Below are 19,763 nucleotides of genomic sequence, written 5' to 3'. Positions count from 1 at the left end.
TTGGGGTCCTATTTTGGGTGCTGGGTACTGAACATCTGTTGTTGGACCATCTCAACCCAGATCCAATTTCTTTTGTGTCAACTGTTAGATGCTTTTGATTGATCCTTCAGCTCCTCAGCTCTGGTGAAAACTTAGTGAAGGGCACTCAGCACTCTCTTGGCTTTTGCCCACCTGGACTGATTTGAAGTCTGCCCTATGACTTTATATCCGCAAGGATCACAAGGCTCCGGTTGTATTCCCCCACCTACATCCTCACTGTCATTCCTGGCCTTCCCTGGTTCAAACTGACCCTCCATGAGAGAAGAAATGTAGAGCTGGAAGTGACCTTGGAGTGTTTCCCAAATTTTAGTCATTCATATACCACCTTTACAGGCTTTTGTAACATGGGTGGATCCTCTGAACTATAATTTACCTAATATTTTTCTTTACATTGACCAAGTTTTTAAACCTAAATATCTACTTTAGTCTCATAGAATTGATGGGACGGTTATCTTTTTCTAATACACATTTAATATAATTCAAGACTAATCAGTTTAGAAGTTTTGTCATGTACTACCTAAAACATTCTCATGTACAAATAGCACACTTTGGAAACAGCAGTCTGGTCTGACTCTCCATTTTACGGATTAGGAAGCAGGTTCAGAGGGGTTTGGTTTGTCACAGGCTACTTAGATGAAGTCTTGGGATTCAAACCTGTGTCCTCACTCCTGGTCTAGTGCTTTTTGTTTTTTATTATGCCTAGGGTGAGCTTAGGGTTCTGCACACCATTACTGGCATGTATGAAAAAGAATTAAATCACAGTACACGACAAGCCTGGGCCTGCAGTGTAAGGGACCCTGATCCAGGGCCTTATCACGAAAGAATGAGAGGTTGCTTGACTGACAAATTATATACATGCTGGTTACCTCTGGTACTAAAGGACAGAAACATGACCACCTTAGAGAATGTTCTGGGAGAGGAAATAACAATCGTGGAACAACCCTGAAAAAGAAATGACACCGCCAACTGATACAGAATTTGTAGGAGACTTACTCTTTCATTATTGGTATATCCACTTCTGGCCTGACCAGATCACATCTCTGGCCTGTTCTCCTGATGGAATCTTTTGTTTCTTCCAGGGATTTCAACAACTTTGAACTTTCTGCAGCTTGTTATCCACTCTGAAATGTATGCCCTGACCTGTGAAAGGCCTTCATTGAAGCACTCACAGAAGATCCAGGCCTTCTCACTTTAGGATTGCTGCCGGGGGAGGTCCATGTAGAAGCACATGGGAGTCTTTGCCAGATAGATGGAACTCAGTAGCAAAGGGACACTTCGGGCTCTGGTGCAGGTGGTTCCAGAAAGCTTAGATAGGCAATGTGAGTGTTTTTGACTTTGCATTTGTAGAAGAAGGTGATGGTTCTGTGCTGTGGTTACACCAAGATTCAGATTAGAACTTCTTCCGTTATATATACGTCCTCAGCTTTTGTCCAGCTGGCTCATCTTGAAAGGAAGTATCTTCTTAGCTCCACTTGCCCTTTTTTGATTGTCTAAATGACTTCTAAATAGTCTTGGTTTGTTAGGTGTATATGTGTATGTGTGTCTTTGGTGGAAGTGTCTGGGAGTATTTTTATCTGCTTGAAAAAATCTGGTAACCACAGAAAGGATAATGTACCTCATTATTTTATCAAAGATTAGCAACAGTTCCTATCTGTATTGCCCATACACAATTTGGTCTAGAGTACAGGGACTTACAGCAACACATGTTTGGGTTCAAATGAAAGGAAGGTCACTAGGGGAAGAGGAGAGGTGGCAGCTCAGAGCACGATAAATGAGTCCATGTTTTCATTATCCAGATTGACTTGACAGTATATATTGCATTCTTTCTGAAGGAACAGACTTTGCTTGAGCTTGTAGTAGGCATCTTTCCAAGGTTTCGTAATTCTGAGTTCTGTGTTAGGCATCCAGTTTACCATTCTTCCTCAACCTTGTCCCAGTGATTCTCTCTTGCATTTCTGTCAGTCCACATGCTTTCATTTTAGACAGGTCTGGGTCTCAAAACTGAGGCCAAAGCTCTGAAGGATTGTCAGTAAGATTAGGGAGGCCCACTTAGAAATCCAGAATGGAAAAGATCTTTATAGATCATCTGGTCATCTTAGGTACCAACTGAGACCACCATTGATGTGCACGGCTCAGGCTCAGATCTTCCTTTAATATAGATGGAGTGGGGTTGGCTGACAGTCTCCAGCTTCAGGTGCCTTCAGGATTTGCCTTGGCTTTCAAATGGGAGGTGGGTGCTTCCTGAGCAGCTGCCGGCCAATGGCTGAGCAAGGTAGGGGTACAATGGCTCACCATGTTGGGGCAGCATGGGGGTCTTCCACATGCAGTCTTTGCACTGGAGCTCCCAGTTGTCTGAAGCTTTCTTATCAAACTTTCTTTCTTTCTCCCTCCTTTGCTGCTATCAGACCTGTATCATGGTCTGAAACTCCCTTTCTACTTGTGTCCCTCTCCCTTTTAGTTTTTCATAGGTATTACTCCCAATAAAGGCCTTGCACTTTTATTTATATCTCAGTAACAAAGGACTCAACCAATACATCGGTGAGCTCCCCATTTCCATCTGAGTTTTATAGTAAGGAAGCCGAGGTCCTCAAAGTTGAAGTGACCTACCCAAGGTCCCATAGCTAGCTAGTAGCAAAATCAGTATGACAGCCCAAACTTTCTGACCCCCAATTCAATGTTCTTTCCCAAACTTCAGTCATCCATATACCACCACAACTTCATATACAAAAAGCAGATTTTGCTGTATCTGTTTATCCCCCGTGCTGTTGTTAAGTTGACACATTAAAAATTATTTCATTTGTTGTTAAATCTCTACTTTAGTCCTGCATGAAGTAATAAAATCCATAAAATTTGAATTTTGATGTGCTAGTTTGATATTTTTCTAATACATTGTAAATAAATACAAGTACCATTATAGTAAAATAAAAGTGTGTGTGTACTACCTAAAGTCATCTCATGTGCCATCAGTGATGAGTGAACCCTAGGACAGGTAAGGCAGAGGGGAAGAAAAAGTGGGAGGGAAGAATGAAGGAATGAAGGAAGGAACGAAGGAAGGAAGGGAGGGAGGAAGGAGAGCAAAATAATTATTGGTGAGGAAGGAATGGTAGAAGTCCATCAATAATTGCCTCAGGTACCCTGCTGTGACCTCCCTGTTTCCTTCCAAGCCCTGGTCTAACCTCCAGTGAGTCAACAAACATCCTTTACTAATCAGTTGCCTAAAAACAAATTGAATGTGCTCAAATGTAAATTAAGAATCAAGATTTCTTCTCCTAAAAGAGTTGATTCATTTTTCCCTAAAAGAGTAAACTGAAGTGCTCCACTTTGAGCAATTTATTGGAGAAAATGCACACAACATTTCAAAGCAGTAGCTCAAATCCTCATCTTGTAAAGTGTTTGTGCGCACTTCCTAAGAATGAGATTTAAGTAACATTTACTTTCTCATTTAAAAATATTCATTATTAAAACAAAATAAGGTATTTTTCTTTGATCTAAGAAATCTAAGAATATAATTACAATAATCTTTCACCTTTGTTGCTATTCTTTTGGTTTAAGAGTGCTATAATAATTATGATTCTCTTGTGCTAATGAAATAAAATTGGGGCTAGAACTCATGTTATGTAATAATTTAATAGACTCTTAGTGTCGTAGTGATAATTTAACATTCCTCTTTCATTCCACAGAGATAGTATTATTCAGAACCTCTGCCAAACAGATATTAGTGATTTAGAAGCCATTTTGTTAATTCCTAAACCAAATGCCCTTTTAGAGAAAGAAGAACTATAAACCAACCTTAATGAAATATTAGCTTCTAGAATGTCACAAATTTTAAAGGCACTGGGAAGCTTGAAGGTAAAGATGCAAGTTGTGTTTTATTACAAATAGAAAGGTGACTATAGAATCACTTAATGTTCCATAGTCAAACCTACTTCTGGCATCTGATTTGAAAAGGTGATGTACGCATACACTTGGATTAATTAGGGGAAGAGTCAGTATCCTGTGTCCCCTGCCCCTTGTTTTACAATTCAAACCTGGTTAAAATGGTTGACATTTCAAATCCAAATTAAATCTCAGAATAATCAGTGAGGAATCATATCAGATTATTATTTTTTAAATGAGGAGAGAATATAAGTTTCATAGCTAAAACAGAGACAGCATAATTGAAAACCAGGGCTACTGCATTCAGGTTTTAGTATTTACCGACTCATTTCTCCAAGCGTCCAGAGAACACGTTAGGTTCTCTGTGTATTTTATTTTGGGGATAATTACAGGTGACACAAACCAAATAGAATATATTGCCCTGGGAAACTTAAACTCTGCTTGTTCTTACCAGGTTAGCAAGCATGTAGTGATAACCTCTTGAATGTTTCCCCAGGATGACAACCTGCAGAAATAAAAAAGCAAGAAATATTGCTTATTCAAGAGGATATTTTCAATTGCACAGAGAATGGGATGGCTAGAGCAAATTACTTTTAAATGATCAGCAAAGTGTTAGGTCTTTTATAAACAGTAAATCAGACTTAATTGGGCCAGATTTCTTTTTGTTGCATTTTACTTTCAGACAGAGGATACAGGAAGAATTGCTAATATGAAAGTTAAAAATGTCAACAACAAGGGACAAAAAGCTCTCTAAACTTCCAGGTCAGTAGCATCACTGTCACTTAAAATAGACAGCAAAAGTGGTGAAGCTGATGACCTCTCACCCATGAACTGAATTTCTGTGCTTAGCTGTTGAGCCAGAACATGGTCTGAACTTTGCATACCAATTAGAAAATAGAATGTACGGCACATTTTTCCCTTTATCTGGAATGCTCAGGGGATAGAACGCACAAGGAATGGGGTTAATGGGATTTGCAGGCTAATCGAGGTTGCTTTGGCTTATTGTAAACTTTTCTAGCAGAAGTGAGTTTAGGGGAAAAAAAACCTCTCTAAAATGCTTGCCTTCCTTTTCCTATGTTAATATGAAAGACTCGTGACCATCTGTACATCTTTTGGTGGTAAGTGTGATGCCTTCATGGAGTGGGGGAGGGGACATTTAACAATGCCTGGAGACATTATGGATGTCAGTCTGAGAGGAGTGACTAAAATCTAGTGGGTAGAGGCCAGGGATGCTGCTGAACGTCCTACAGTGCGCAGGACAGCACCCGAAACAGTTATCCAACCCAAAATGTCAGTGGTGTCAAAGCTGAGAAGTCTTGCCTTAGCGTCATCACACTTACCATAGTTTTCATGAGTAACACTGCATGAGCACTAAGCTTTACAGTTAAGAAGTGCATTTTTGGAACTGTCTTGTCCAAAGTTATGTACTCTCCCTGGGGGCGGCCTGTGTCCAATGGCTGGCCACATGGGATTATAAAGGCCTAGCCCTCCAGCCCCAGATAGGACAACTCTGAAGTGTCCCAGCCTCAGAGCTCCTTGCAGGGCAAGCCGCGGCTTTCTTTGAGACTGCACCACAGTCCCACTTCTCCCTCTGTCCAATCCTGCTTCATTTCCTTTCCTTCTACTCGTGCTGATCCCAAGAGTACTCCCTAATGAACTGACTGCATGATAAAAAAGTGCATTTTTATTGTCTCAAAACATATAAGTGCACTGAATATTTTCCAACTAAATGTATTGGTTGGCAGTTGGAAGTTTCTGATGAAATGCCTGACATCAGCTAGTTCGCCTATAGTTAAGTCCAGCCAAAATGCTTGTTAACTGAGGATTTTGTAAAATGTCATTTTGAGTACTGACTGCGTGCAAAGTAGTGTGCTAGCTTCTAGGAGTTGGGACAAGGAGGGGATAACAGAGAGGTTAAAGACACAACCAGAGGCACAACCAAGTTTTGCACAGGCCCGAAGCTAATACCACTTTAAGAGGCCTCTTTAAGAAAAATAATACGAAATTATGAATACAGTATTTGGAATAAGGACTCAGAAAGAACTTCTGCAAGTAAGGGACCATCCACCTTAAACTTCATGATAACTTCCTCTATGGACACAGCCATCAAGGGCTTAAAAACAACTTGAGAAAACAACACTGCACAGCTATCAGAGCAGAACTTCATCTAAGAGGCCACAATGATGATATTAAAAACAACTGCCCTTATTTGAGTGCCTAGTATATGCCAGACAGTGTGCTAGATGCCTTTTGTGTATTTAATCACTAGAATAATTTAACAGATTAAGTATCATTAGTTCCATTTTACAGATGAGAAATCACAACCAAAGAGAGTTTAAGTAATTTGCCCAAAGCCACACAGCTAAGAAATGGTAAAGCTGGAATTAGAACCTGGGTCTGCCTGCCTCTAGAACCCACACTCTTGGCAGTACATTACATGGTTTCTTAATATGTGCTGAATGTCAAATCTCAGTAATTGCTCTGGGTTCTTGGAGAAGAGGAAGAGATGTCCAAGACCTGCTGGGATGAACAGGGAAGGCTTCCTGGAGGAAATGAGGTTTAAGCTGGCTTGGAGGAGTGGAACCACATGTTTAAATATAATGCTTATCATGTTGGCATTAGAAGCCATTTCAAGTATAGAGAGAGAGACAGAGCGCTTAGCTGTTTTCAATTAATTTAAAATATGAGCCACGTATCTGACTGATTATTTATGGAGGAAATGAAAGGTTACTGACTGTCTTGCGGAGGTGATTTCTCACATGCCGTGACACAAAATGAGCTGTTAGATATCTGCTGGGAGGTATTCTTCAGTGTCCGCTCGTGAGAAACATCCTTACTGGTGACATTTGTTAACTTTTGATGGCAAGTTGGGACCATACATTTGTTGAATTTTTAATTCACTGAGAACCCTCAACATAATAAAATCAGAGGGTTTTGAGTTCTGCTAGAAAAATGAGCAGGGTTCCTAAGGACATCTGGCAGAGCTCAGAGAGAAATAAAGAAACAAGCCCAGAAGAAATGGCATAAGTCTGTCTCACCAGAGGCAGGGTTTAGTGTCTTTCTGAGCATAAGAAAGGCAACAGGGAGCCACAGAAAACATACGTATTGTTAGAAGAACCCCAAAAGGGAATCCAGGAGCCCAGCCTAGTCATGTACTCAGTTTGATTATGGGCAAATCACTCAACTCTCTCCAGCCTCCATTTCCCTATCTGTAACGTGGGACAATGAGCCTGGCCTTTTCCTATCTCGGCAGTGTCGCCGGGGTCAAACTGAGTAACACCTACAAAAGCGCGTGAGATGTGCATGATGAAATTCTGTGAGGTTAAATAACTTTGGAGAGGGGTCGTTCAATAAAATACTGTTTTTCAGGTTCAGAAAGACTTGAAAGTATCGTAATATCTGCTTTCATCCAGGCCCAGATGGTCTGTGTGGAGCAAACTCACTTATTTGAAGGTAACTCTCTCACCATACGACCCTTTCAAAATTCAGCTTAAACTGGAAGAGACGGGAAAGTTATCTAAAGATAGGAACCTTTAGGTGTCACAGAGCTGCTGCCTTGAAGGCTGTAATTATTTCCTCATCCTCACTTTCAGTGCCTTCTTAACTCTTAACACACCGTTCTTACGAATCTTGGCTTTCCAGTTCACAGTAAATGAAAAGCTACAAATTAGAAGGGGTGTACATGGAGGGAGCGGGTGATATTAGTAAGAAGTACATTAGCAGCAGAGGAAGTGACAGACTGACTTAAAGGGGAAGGAGGAGTCCAAAGGAAAAAAAAAAAGCAGACGACAACGTTGTACTACCGCACAGTATAATCACGGATGTGCATTGTGAATGCCTGAGTCATCGGGGCATGGCTTATTGCGTTCAGTCATTTCTGCTGAAGAGCCTGGGGAAATTATCATACATTTTAGGGAATGTTTCCATTGGAAATGCTCAAATTCCCAATTCTTAAGAGAGTACACTTGAATTATCTTGAAATCTTACATGGGCAGCAATGATCCTACTGATGTGAGCTAAGTGAGGCCTCACTGCAAAAAGTGTCATGTTTTACTCTGTCGTTCCCCTTTTAAAATTTCAGTGCAGGGCTCGTGGGAGTAAGGATGGGATGGGAGGCTTGTGCGTAATACGGTGCACAAAGGAACTAGTTAACGGGAGCGGTTCTTGTTCAGTAAGTCTTAAATCTTTATTCTTTCCATCTGTTACAGATGAACAAGGCATAAATTGTACCCTCAGTTATTTAATGACTCTGGTAACCAAGAGAATATTCAACTTTGCTTTTACAGTAATTAGAATAGCTCTTTCTGAATTAGTTTCAGAACTTCAAGTATAAAAGCTGTTTTATTGTCTACTGTGAAATTTCAGGAGGAAATACCAAGTTCCCAAATCCATGTTCTGTATTCACTGTGCCTTTGTAAGATTTGTTGGCAATGATACATGGCTTGATATGATGGCAGATATGATAAATGTAATCAGGGGCATGTGTGAAATATAGATGAAATTCATTGTTTTAAGGAGATTTATTTTTATGCCCACAAATAGGACCTGAAAGAAAAAAATGCCCCAATCCTCATTCGCTGAAACTTACAACAACGGTTTCATTCACGGAAGAAAAAGCTCTTACATACAAACTCACTGAACCGTGCATACAGCAGAGCATTCAATTATTTGTTAAAGAAGTCAGTGAATCATAGTCTACCCATTTGGGGGAGACCTCCCCTTCTTGGCTCCCCAACCTATTTATCTGGGAAATTGGGGGCTGGGAATCACCGAGTGGTTAAAAATAATTCAGAAAATGTTCAGTTGGTTTTCTATGTACGAGGCCTTTTCTTTTCCAATTTAAAGCTTACTCTAGACATTTTCATAATTTTAGAAATTTGAAGTTAAATTGCTCCACAAGACTACTCGAGAGAGGCCCACAGACCCTTTGGGAGCAAAAGCATCTGTTTTTCTATGCTCACATTTAAAAAAATATGTGTGCAGAAAAGTGTCTATGTTTTTTTCCCCTTGGATCCATCTGGTATGCAGATTAGGTTATTTGCAGAGTTAAGTATCTCCGTGTTTGGATTTTCTACATCGGTGCCAAAAAAGGTCTATGTAGAAAGATTGATCTTGCTTTGAGTACAGAACATGCCTTGCCGTTCACCTTAATCTGTTTCTCTTTGATTTAGGTACTCTGAGAATGTTTGGAGGGCTGGGGAGAGAGCTGAGGGAGGTTTCTGGTGTTAATTCACCAGATTTACCTGTTGTAGAGGTGTTCTCTCTTTAAGAAAAAGCTATTAGACAACACTTTTTTTGTGTGTTCCAAGAGAAGACATTTTTTTCAGGCACCCCGCCTTTCCTGCTTCCTCAGTGACAAATAGATACTGTTGTCCTGTGGCAACGTGTCTAATTTCAGCTGTGTTGGGCCTTCCATGGTGGTATGCCACAGAGATCAGCCTCAGAATATGCCACACTTCCCAGAAGAAATCTTCCACCAGATGTGATAAAGGACATTCATTTTCTTGAATGAAAACCCTTAGCTAGTAAATTGCTTTAGTCTTAGTAAACATATATCAGAAGTCAATTTCTTTAGAATTATTTTCTAATAATCTCAGTGTGTGCACACACACTCTCCCGCAACTGAAGGACAGTGCTTCATGTTGCAGTCATCTGACTTGAAATAAACGCATGGGGTTAGTGCAGCAGAGAAGAGCCAACACCCATACCAAAGTCAGCCCAATGGCAGAGGGGGTCAGGGGTGCAATGGAGAAAGAAAGGCTGAAGCTTTTCATAAAGAAGGCAAATGGGCGTATAAGTGGGGAATCTCATCATGCTTATACTGTCTAGAGGGGAAGCTTATGCAGAAAGAAGGCAATTGAATAAGGCATCAAATAAAATGCTAGGATGTGAGGATTAGAGGACAAGGATTTCACCAAAGAACATGTCTTTGAAAGTTTCACCTCCCAGACTTCAATATCACATTCACTATGACTGAATGAAATTTGTGGAAGATTTAATGCCAAACAGCAGAAGAGGCAAAGAGAACATACAAATCAGAGGCAATAAAAGGCCACAAGTAAGTTAAAGGAGCAACAGATTATTCTTGCTCCTAGGAATAAGGGGCCATTTCAATGCATGTTGATCTTGCATGATCTTGTGGGAACACATCATTGTATGAACCCTAAAACATGATTTCTCAAATTTCATTCCCTCACAAACTTCCTTAAAACGTTGTGATCTATCTACACACCACAATACTATTATTTATTTAATATATATCTTTATAGCTACTCCTTTACTTAAATTGAGTGGCATCCAAAGGCACAATATCCATGAAACTGCATACAAGAAAATAGATACAACTGTATGAAAATAAAATCCACTCATCCAGGTGTCACTGAAAATCTCCTGCTGTACGATCAGGAGTAGTGGTGGGTAATATTGCCTCAACTCAGTTGTGTCCTTAGGGGAGAGAATACAGATCATGTCTTCCTGTCCAGATCAAATAAGGTTAATTTGCCTTATGGTTCAGAACTTAAGAGTATCCCTCTACTTTCATCAGTCTTGTAAGGGAGTAAAATGATGGGCAGAGTTTGAGAGAGAGCAAACAATGCTTGGGACTGGGAAAGAATGACAAATCTGGAAACTTACAAAGCCTTTCCTAGGGGAATTTACACAGACTACCCCACCCAGGAAGCCCAGCAGCTTTGATCACGTAGAGTCTTTGGTCATGGGGCCAATAATAAATACTTAAAACACCTGGACCTTTTCATCAGCGAACCTGCAAAATGATGCATTTCTTAACACTGTGACTTTTCTTGGAGTACTTCATCTAGAAGACCTTTCATAGCACACTACTTATATTTGGAAATATCCTAGACACTTTTTTTCAGGGAAGTGAGGTTGGGGTGATTTTAACTAGTATTCAACCTCGAATAATACAGCAAAAAGACAGTAGTTTCTCTTCGACATAGCCGTATATGTCACTTCTGCAGTCTTTGCATTTTTTATTAACTATCTCCCCAAATTAGTGATAATTTATTTTGAACAGTACATTTTAAATAACTGCGTGCTCATGCATTCTCTTATGAAATTTCCTGTCAAATGTTTTATAGTCATACTTACAGCAATTTTTGTTTTAATATTTACAACTTTAATCTAAATCTCAAGTTGTATCTTTCTTCTTTTCTCGGTAGATTTTTAAAAATCATTTGGGCCCAAAGTACTCTGATTCTGAATTTCTGCCTAAGACCTACTGGAAGGACTGTGTGGGTGGTGAGTAGAAGGTTTGGCAGGGCTAGTGGACTCATTACTTGGATTAAAAGAAAAAAGAATGGCAACATCTGGCATAAGCCTGAATAGTCACTCAGACATGTTTTTTCCAGCCACAACCACTTGAGGATAGGTGGGATATTGCAAGACTTCTTGCACTGGCCCAGGAGTCACACCTTCCCATCTTTAGATACTTACCAGGATCAACGACTCTAGTATCACACCTAAAATGACACTTTATAGATTTTAAACTTGTGAGAGTCTAGAAGTCTTTAGAGATTTCTGAATTACTCTTAAAGCTTTGAACAAAGAGGTATTTTAAAAAGGTGATGTACTAGAAAGAGCCATGAACCTTGAAGTCAGATGGTTCTGGATTCAAATCCTGCCGTTTACTTATTAGCACTGTCACTGTGTGCAAAACTGAACCATGAATGGTTGGGTAGAGTATTCGAGACCAAGGTCCAGCCCAGGAGGATGAGGCCTTCAAGTCGGGAGGGGAGAGGAAGAGATGTGTGTTGTGGGGATGTGTACAATGAGACATTCTCCTTTGAACTCCCAGATGATGCCTCTCTGAATGCATTTTCTGTCTGAGCGATGCTTCTAGCATTTGACACCCTAATCTGTGAAATTTTCTGATTGCTGAATGAAGCAAGTGAAAATGTTTTTATTTTCAAATAAAAGCAAATATCTCTTAGAAACCCAGTGTGTTTTGGGGACCTTTGGTTTTCAGGATAGTTGCTTACTTGGCAGGTTTCTCCCTCTTCTGGGAGCCATGTCATTTAAGTTTATCTCGATTCGCAAACGGATGACAGACAATAGAGGCTTAGTTCATTGGGGGTAAAACAGATTCTCCTCATTCACAGACGTTTGGTTTGGTTTGGTTTGGTCTTTCACTCTTGCCATTCGAATTTCCATTATCTTCCTCATCTGATGGCTCATGGACCTTTGTGGTTATCCTGACACGATAAACCATTGGTAGCTTGAATCAGCCACAGTGGGAATATTGATCCCACGGAGATCAGCAGCACTACAAGTTGAGGCTTTTTTTCCTCACCTTGCTAGCCAGTTTACTTGCACGGCACTGGACTCAGAAGGAATAGGGATTGAAGTCTTTTGTGGATGCAAGGGTTGCTTCTCTTAACTACATTTTATTTGTCTCTTCTTTCAGTGAACATTTGTTGAGTGCCTGCTCTGTACTAATCCTGGGGCCAGACACTAGGGAGACAGAGGTCATCAAAACCTGGTCCCTAGCCTAGAGGATCTCAGCACTACAGTAGGAAAGACTGTCAAGTTAACAGACAACTATAACCCAGCAGGAGAAGTGTGAGAACAGAAATATGGACAACATACTGAGGCGAGAATGATTAACTCATAGCCTGCTAGAGGTAGAAAGTACTTTGTCTCCAACTAAAGACCTAAAAATTTTTTTCCCTGTGGTTTTTATAAGTGGGAGCCTGACAAACAGGTAACTTAAAGAGAATACTATTTTGAAAACAAAGAGAGATGTATTTCAGAGGGCTATTTCTCTTGATTTCAGGAGAGCCTCGCTGTGTTACTATGCTTACACATTTGAGGAAAGCTTTTTGTTTGGACCAACTGTAGGCATTTGTTGTGATGGCAAGCCAGGGCTGGCTCCCTAAGAAATTGTGACTGAAATGATTGATTGGAAAAGCTAAGTTAGAAGGGTTATAAATGGCTATATAGAAAATAGAAGGGGATCTGCTAAGGGCAATGCATCCCTGCTTTGCAAATTACAAACTGTGTAATCTTAGGCAAGTTACATAACCTCTCAGTTTCAGTTTTCCATCTGTAAATCAGGGAACATAATCATTGAGACGCAGTGAAGTGAGAGTGTAGGCTAGACTGCCTGAGTTTGGGTCCCTACTTTGTCCTTTAATAGCTGTGTAACTTTGGACAATTAACTTAAACCCTCTGTGTTTCAGAATCCTCGTCTTTAAAATGGGTCTGTCATTAGTACCTACTTCATAGAACTGCAGTGAGGAACAAATGAAATAATGTTTCTATAGCCTTAACCCAGTGCCTGATACTTATCCTATATTAGTTATATTTTCCTTTCCTCATTCCTATTGCAATGCTCCTTCCCTCTACCCTTCCCTGCAGCAATCACACCTATCCTTCAAGGCCCAGCTCATATGCAGCCTCCTCCACGAGGCCTTCCCTGATTCTGTGTTATCACTCTCAAAATGTAGAGAAGTAGTTCCCTGCTGCTATGGGGTGAGGAAGATGGAGTGGCCTCAGAGCCCAGCGCAGAGGGTTACTGGGGCCACTGGTTAGGATAGCACTGGGTTGGAGGTACAGGGAAGGAGCTGCTGTTTACACTTGGAGTTCAGAGGGTAAGCTGAACTGGGGGCGAACCAAGAAAGTAATTCACACTGCCACCCTCCATTGCCCTCTCCTCTCCTGCCTCCAGCATGGATCAGAACCATGAATTCAAATCACACAGAAACCGTGGTTAGGAGGAAGATGTATGTGTGACTTGGGGGCAGGTGGAGGTAGGGGGTGGTTCCGCCTAGAGACAAAGGAGGACAGGCCATAACCTAATTTCTCATGTGTGGTCATCACAATGTTTCTACCACAGGAAAGAATGGGGGCTGGGAGCGGGTGGTGAGAGAGGCGAGAGCAGAAATTTGGCAGAGTCAGTGAGGTGGAGTTCTCCTCTGCATTGTACGCTGTCGCTCAGGCGTCTTGGGCCGTCCCCACTCTGACAGTAACAACTGGACCTTGGCTTACCCACGCTTCATTTCAGGAGCAAGGAGGCATAGCTATTCTGGGCTTTCTCACTTGAATCCACAGAGGCCTTGGTGGTAGAGACAACCTTAAGGAACATGATCCACCATCCTTGGAGGCCCAGCCCCAGGAATGCCTTAGGACACTATTTCTCAAAGTGTGTGCTATGTGGATCACCTGGAGTAGCTGTGAAGATGCAGGTGCCTGGGCACCTCTCCGGAGGGTCTGATTCACAAAGTCTGGGTTACGGCCAGGGAGTTTGCATTTGAACACTCAGATGATTCTGATGCACGCTGACATTGCAGAACTACCTTTCCCTGTGATAATAAAGGCACTCTGAAAAGCTCAATGATGGGTTCTCATGAAAGGGGGTGGGAAGGGAGACACTGAGCTTATGGGGTGCTCCCTTGGGGAACTCCCATGAGAAGCCCTGGGCAGGCAGGGAGGGGGCTGCCTGAGGACACTCACCCAGACTCCTGGGAAAGATGCAAAGGAAGAATTTCTGAAAGATTCTAGTTTTAAGGCAGGACTGCACCACAGGCAGACCCGGAGACAGAGATTTGATGGCCCGTAGTTTAATTGGGAGTTGATTCCAGGAAGCACTAGTTGGGGAGAGAGGATATGAAGCAGCAAAGGGAAAGCAGCCTGCCCAGGGGCATGAATGAGCGGGGGAGCTCTGAGTGCCCCGGGAGTGCGCTTGCCCACCGGAAGGGCCAGGAAGCGGAAGTCTGTGTCTTTCAATTCCCATTCACCATTGACTCAACGGCTTCTGTAGGGAGCATTCATTCCTCCCTAACACTTCTGACTTGTCTCACTCTCAGGCTGAGAGAAAGTCTTCAAATGGAGAATAGCACATGCTTACAATAGAATCCTGTTGGCACATATGAAAAAGGCTAGCGCCAAACATGGATAGGACACCAACAGCATCTGCTGTAACTGCAGTGTCCTTATGTCACATATATTGCACTTTCCGGTTGACACATTGCCTTGATATGCATCACTGCAATTGATAAAAAAAAAAGATGAGGTGGGCGGGAAAGCATAATGGTGATGGGAGTACACTCTGGAGTCAGACCGACCTAGAACATCAGTTCTTCCTCTTTGCAGCTGAGTAACTTCGGACAAGTTATTTTCCCTTGCTGAACCTCACTTTCCACATCTGTAAAGTGGGGATCATTATTCTGATGGTCCCACCTACTTCTTAAGGTTTTTGTGAGGCCTAAATGCAGAAATGCAGAATTCCTAGCAGAGTGCCTGAGATATAAGGGGATCCGACCAATATCGCTGCCTTTTCTGCCATCCCTATCTCTTTACTCATCTGCACAGCACACAGCCCTAGTGGATGGCACCAAGGTGGTGCTCAATAAATGTATCTAACACGAAGACTTGGCTACACCCTGGAGAAAAGTCCCCATTGCTTATGAAGCAGTAGATGAAGGTGTCATATATATTAAAATAATATAAAATCTAGAAAAGTGGACTGAGGGGATGAGCATTGAACAAGTTCAGATTCAGGGAAGACCTTCCCCCTGGAGAGGAAGATGTCTTTTAGACTAGATTTTGAATGATGGATAGGGGGTGACTGTTTTTGGAAGAGAGAAGGGAAGGAGGATTCCAGGTGGGAAGACGCCCTGGACAAAGGCCTGGTAGTGGTACGTAACAGAAGACAAACATAAGCTAACATTTGTTGAGAACTTAGTGTGTACAAGGCACTCTGTAAAGTGATTTTTTTTAAGTATTTTATGCCATCAAAGTCAACCCTTTAAGGTGGGCACTATTCTTAATTTTATCTTCCATGTGAAGTAACTAAAGCACAGAGAAGTTGAATAACTTGCCTGAGGCCTCACAGGCAGAAAATGATGGAGCCTGGAGTCAAAATCAGATGTGTCTGACCCCAACCCCGGTCCCTTAGTATTAGCAGCTATGATAATAATTAGTAATCAAAAGAACTATCATTATTTCTGGGACTCAGCTCCCACCATAAAGTCAATTCAACAAAGACTGGCTACCTACCCGTTATTATGCATTGCTACCTAAGTAAGGAGCAGTTATAGCCTGAATCTTTGAAAATTCTCCTTTCTTGTGGAGCATCTTGGGAATTTCTCTTTGGTTTCCCCTAATTATTTCTCAGAGCCTTGGGCTTGGTTCATATGATTATGACTCCAATTTTCGATTACTTATCAGCATATGACATGAGTTGTCATTGTTTAATCACAAGCTGCACTTGTGATGAATGTTGGATAATCAGAACAAAAGCACAGGAAAAATAATTAGAGGGAACCAAAGGGAAGAGGCTCCCAGCCTTGAACAAGAGACTGTGTGAAGGCTTCTAGGAACTTGGTCCCTGAAGCTCTGACAATGTATTTTGATCCTTGTCTGCATGCAAATGAATGACTCCATCAAATCATAGGCAGTTTGTCACAGTGCAGGTTATTTAGCTAGTTAATTAAAAGTCTGAGTGAGCTGGTGCCTCTCTGCACTGGGCTCTGAAGATAACCAAACCTGTGTTCTGACCAGGCAAGTTAATTTAAAATAAGTGACCTCAATTGGGTAATGGCTGCAAGTTCAAATTCAAGAATCGCTATAATTAGTCCCAGATGGATCTTAATTGTTCTTTCAGGAAACAGAGTGGGGAAGGGGGAAAGAGAAGTGCCCAAGCCCAAAGAAAAGGTTATTAGCCATATCTTTCAAAAGCAGGGGAGCTGACTGGAGCAGGGCATGGTTAATGTGGGATAACAAGAGCTCTGCTGCTGCTGTCCAAATTCATCCTTCTGGACGTAAAGTGAGAACTAGAATTCAGCGCTCCTAACCATGTGGTCTCCGGCAAGTTATTTCATCTTCTTATGTCTGTTTCTCATCTACATAATGGAGAAGACACTATTAACCCTACCACCCTCAGAGGATTGAAGGAGATACTTTGCAGAAAAGCTTTGAAAAAAATATGTAACGTTCTACAAGGCTGTATTCATTCCTACTTTAATCCAGGAAAGTTTCCTAATCAAAGACTTTTGATTTTAGAGTATAAGGCTACTCTAGGTGCGTGCCTCTTTTTATTGTTTCATTCTACTCTGCCATAAACCAGGTACCTTCTGAACTACCCCTCTTGAAAGGGGAAAGGATCACAGCAGGCAGTATGTTCAGCGCTATATCTGTGTGGTGGTACACGATGTTCTAATTTCTTAGGAGGTGTGCCCACAGAGCTGAAAATGATTTTGGCTTTGTGGGCTTTTGGAAGAAGTCAGAGAGCACACACATTTAGCAATTTTTTTTATTACAAAATCGGATCCTTCTCCATTCATGTTAATAGAAATCTTTGACTTGAAATTACATGCTGGCACAGCACTGTGGTACTGTGAGGTTAGTGTGAGTCACGGTGAGAACAGGATGGCTTTATCTTCACTTATCTTTTTATGTGAATACTTGGATTTCCCTTCAGTCTTGTGATACATTCTAATTACCCATATCTTCCCAAGCTCTGGAAGCCAAGTGTAATAAGAATTTGTACAATGGTAAAAATAAAATAAGTGAAAAAAATTATAACCCAGTACAAAGCCTTGGGAGACCAAGAACTTGACCATTTGGAGATGCACGAATGACTGCTTTTGAAGCTGCTTTTCTTTCCCAATTCCACTGTTTTGAAGAGAATTGTATTGTGATGCCCATTTGAGTCCCCCTTAATGGAATCTAAGCATCTAAGACAGAGATTTACAACCTATACCTACTGACAGTAATCACAACTGTTTATCCTTCAAGCCTAACCAAAACTCATTAAAGGAGCTTGCTTTTAAATCAGAATCTGCGTTCTGCCTTGTTAGATGAGCCAAGCAAATAATGGAGTCGTGTCTCCCAGAATTGCATTGCTATCGGAGGGCTGTGCCTTTTGCTGAAAAGAGCTTGAAGTCCTAATGAACAAATAAACAGACAAAAAGCCCTGGTGCCGCATTACCCTTCATCACTGGGAAATACCCCTCCACGGCAGGGAGCAGCAGAGGACACAGTTCTGCGAGGATGTTGCAAAGGTTTAAGCCAGGGGCTGAGCAATTGTTTCTACAAGTCTCCCTGGGGAGTTTGTGTGATGGACCATGAGTAAAAGCCACAATATGCAGTGCACACAGGACAGGGAATTGTTTTCCAATTGATAAACGTCGGGACTTTTTTTTTTCCTCTGAAAAATATCAAGAAGCTATTTATTTAATTCAACAAATATTTACTGAGCACGTACTAGGTTCCAAACTGTTTTAGGCATTGGGGATATGGCAATAAACAAAACACAAAGCACCTTGTCCTCATGAAGCCTCCATTCTAGTGCCATTGTCTAGTGATCGCTCCCTCCTGTGAATTCCTATAAGGTTTCTACCTCTCATCTTTCCCTCAGACTACTAATTGTTTACCCAAACTAGGCATGGGTTCTGCCATCCCCATGAGACTCTAAGTCCTAGAGGGCAGGGCCCCAGTTTAAAACCACTAGTGTGTACATCACTCAGCACATCATTCAGCATAACTGTAGGCAGGGATTCAGTCAATGTTTGTGGATGATGAAAAAGGTGAGGACTCCAAATATAGAGAAGAAGGATGGGAAGTTATATTAACTTCAAAGATGATCTTTCTGGTGTAGTATATTTTCTTACGAATAGACTCTTAACCTCGACACCAATTCCAGGCAGTTGGGTGGGAAGTGGGATGGCGGTGAGAAGGCAGTTGGCCTTTTCAGGGGAGCCCAGGTGTAGTTACCTATTTGGTCCATGTATTGGCATAATCTTGGATGGTGTGGCACAAAGAAGGTGGACATTGGAGCCAGATCTGGGTTTAAATCCTTGCTCTTTCTCTCCCTACTTGTGTGGCCATTATGTATTAGTCCCTCTCTCAGCATGTCAGTTTCTTCAGTGTTGTGTGACGGGGTAGTTTAATCCCTAAGCAGAAACTCCTCACTTGAGTACCATGTTGCTGTATTTTCTAATGGAAATAATTGTGTTTATTGCAGATCAAAAGGTCATGATGAAAGAGAGAGTTGTGTTCTGGCCGATATAGCCTGTGTTCTTCTTGGTAGCAAGTTTCCACCATTCTGCTTTATGACATGTGGGTTATTCTCAACTTCCTAATTGGCACTGCTTATTAGCATTCACTGTGACAAGTAAGTGGGGCTTGTCATACCTGTGCAAATATACATTTCCACCCCCTTCCACCAAACTGGATGAACTATTGGCCCTTGAAGACTCAGTTCAACAAACTATCAGGAGAAAGCCTCTCTGATCCCCAAGTCAGGCTGAGGTTGGCATGTGTCTTCTGTATTTCCCATTAGACTCTGTGTTCTCCTCTGTCACTGTACTGACCACTCTAGACTGTGATCATCTGTTTACCTGGCTGCCTCCCTTCTAAACCATGAGCTTCTGGAGAGCTGGACCCACGTCTTATTTGGTTTTCACTTTTTCTTGAAGCTTATTACTAATTCTCATCCAGGACGACAGACGCAGGCAGCATGAATAGGAATGTCTTGCTTTCAAAGACAGCTTGAAACCATTTCTTTACCTTTCAACAGTTGTATTGGAAAGGACTGTGCATAAGAGCCTTCTGTTTCCTTTTTTTTTCCCATGTAGTTAAGATAAAACCATTCACTTGTTTCTCCCACTTCAAATATTATTCCTATTTATGTAGATTCTGTGAAGAGGACACTTGAATAAGGGGTCCTTTCCAGTTTCTACAAAGAATTGAGCCTGAACTAGTCCTCTTCATGCAAAAAAGTCTTTGTTAGATGTGTTGGGTTCTGTTGCAGAGATTGCAGATAAAACCATCCCCATCTTCCTCTGGAGTACAGTAAAGGGAAATTCATCTCCATCTGACGACTTTTT

The 19,763-nt window shown here is 41.5% G+C and overlaps 1 protein-coding gene across 1 annotated transcript in view; it reads right to left on the bottom strand.

Annotated features, from left to right (window-relative positions):
• GRIA3 (glutamate ionotropic receptor AMPA type subunit 3) overlaps positions 1–19,763 on the bottom strand; it is a 259,886-nt gene that overhangs the window by 100,141 nt on the left and 139,982 nt on the right. The window contains exon 5 of the mRNA XM_006215906.2: positions 4,367–4,420. Within this exon, the coding sequence (XP_006215968.1) occupies positions 4,367–4,420 (54 nt within the window). The remainder of the gene's footprint in view (positions 1–4,366; positions 4,421–19,763) is intronic.

This window comes from Vicugna pacos, chromosome X (genome assembly GCF_048564905.1).
Source record: "Vicugna pacos chromosome X, VicPac4, whole genome shotgun sequence".
NCBI classification, from domain to species: domain Eukaryota; kingdom Metazoa; phylum Chordata; class Mammalia; order Artiodactyla; family Camelidae; genus Vicugna; species Vicugna pacos.
The sequence above is the reverse complement of the archived record's forward strand: the minus strand, read 5'-3'. Positions and strand labels throughout refer to the sequence as shown.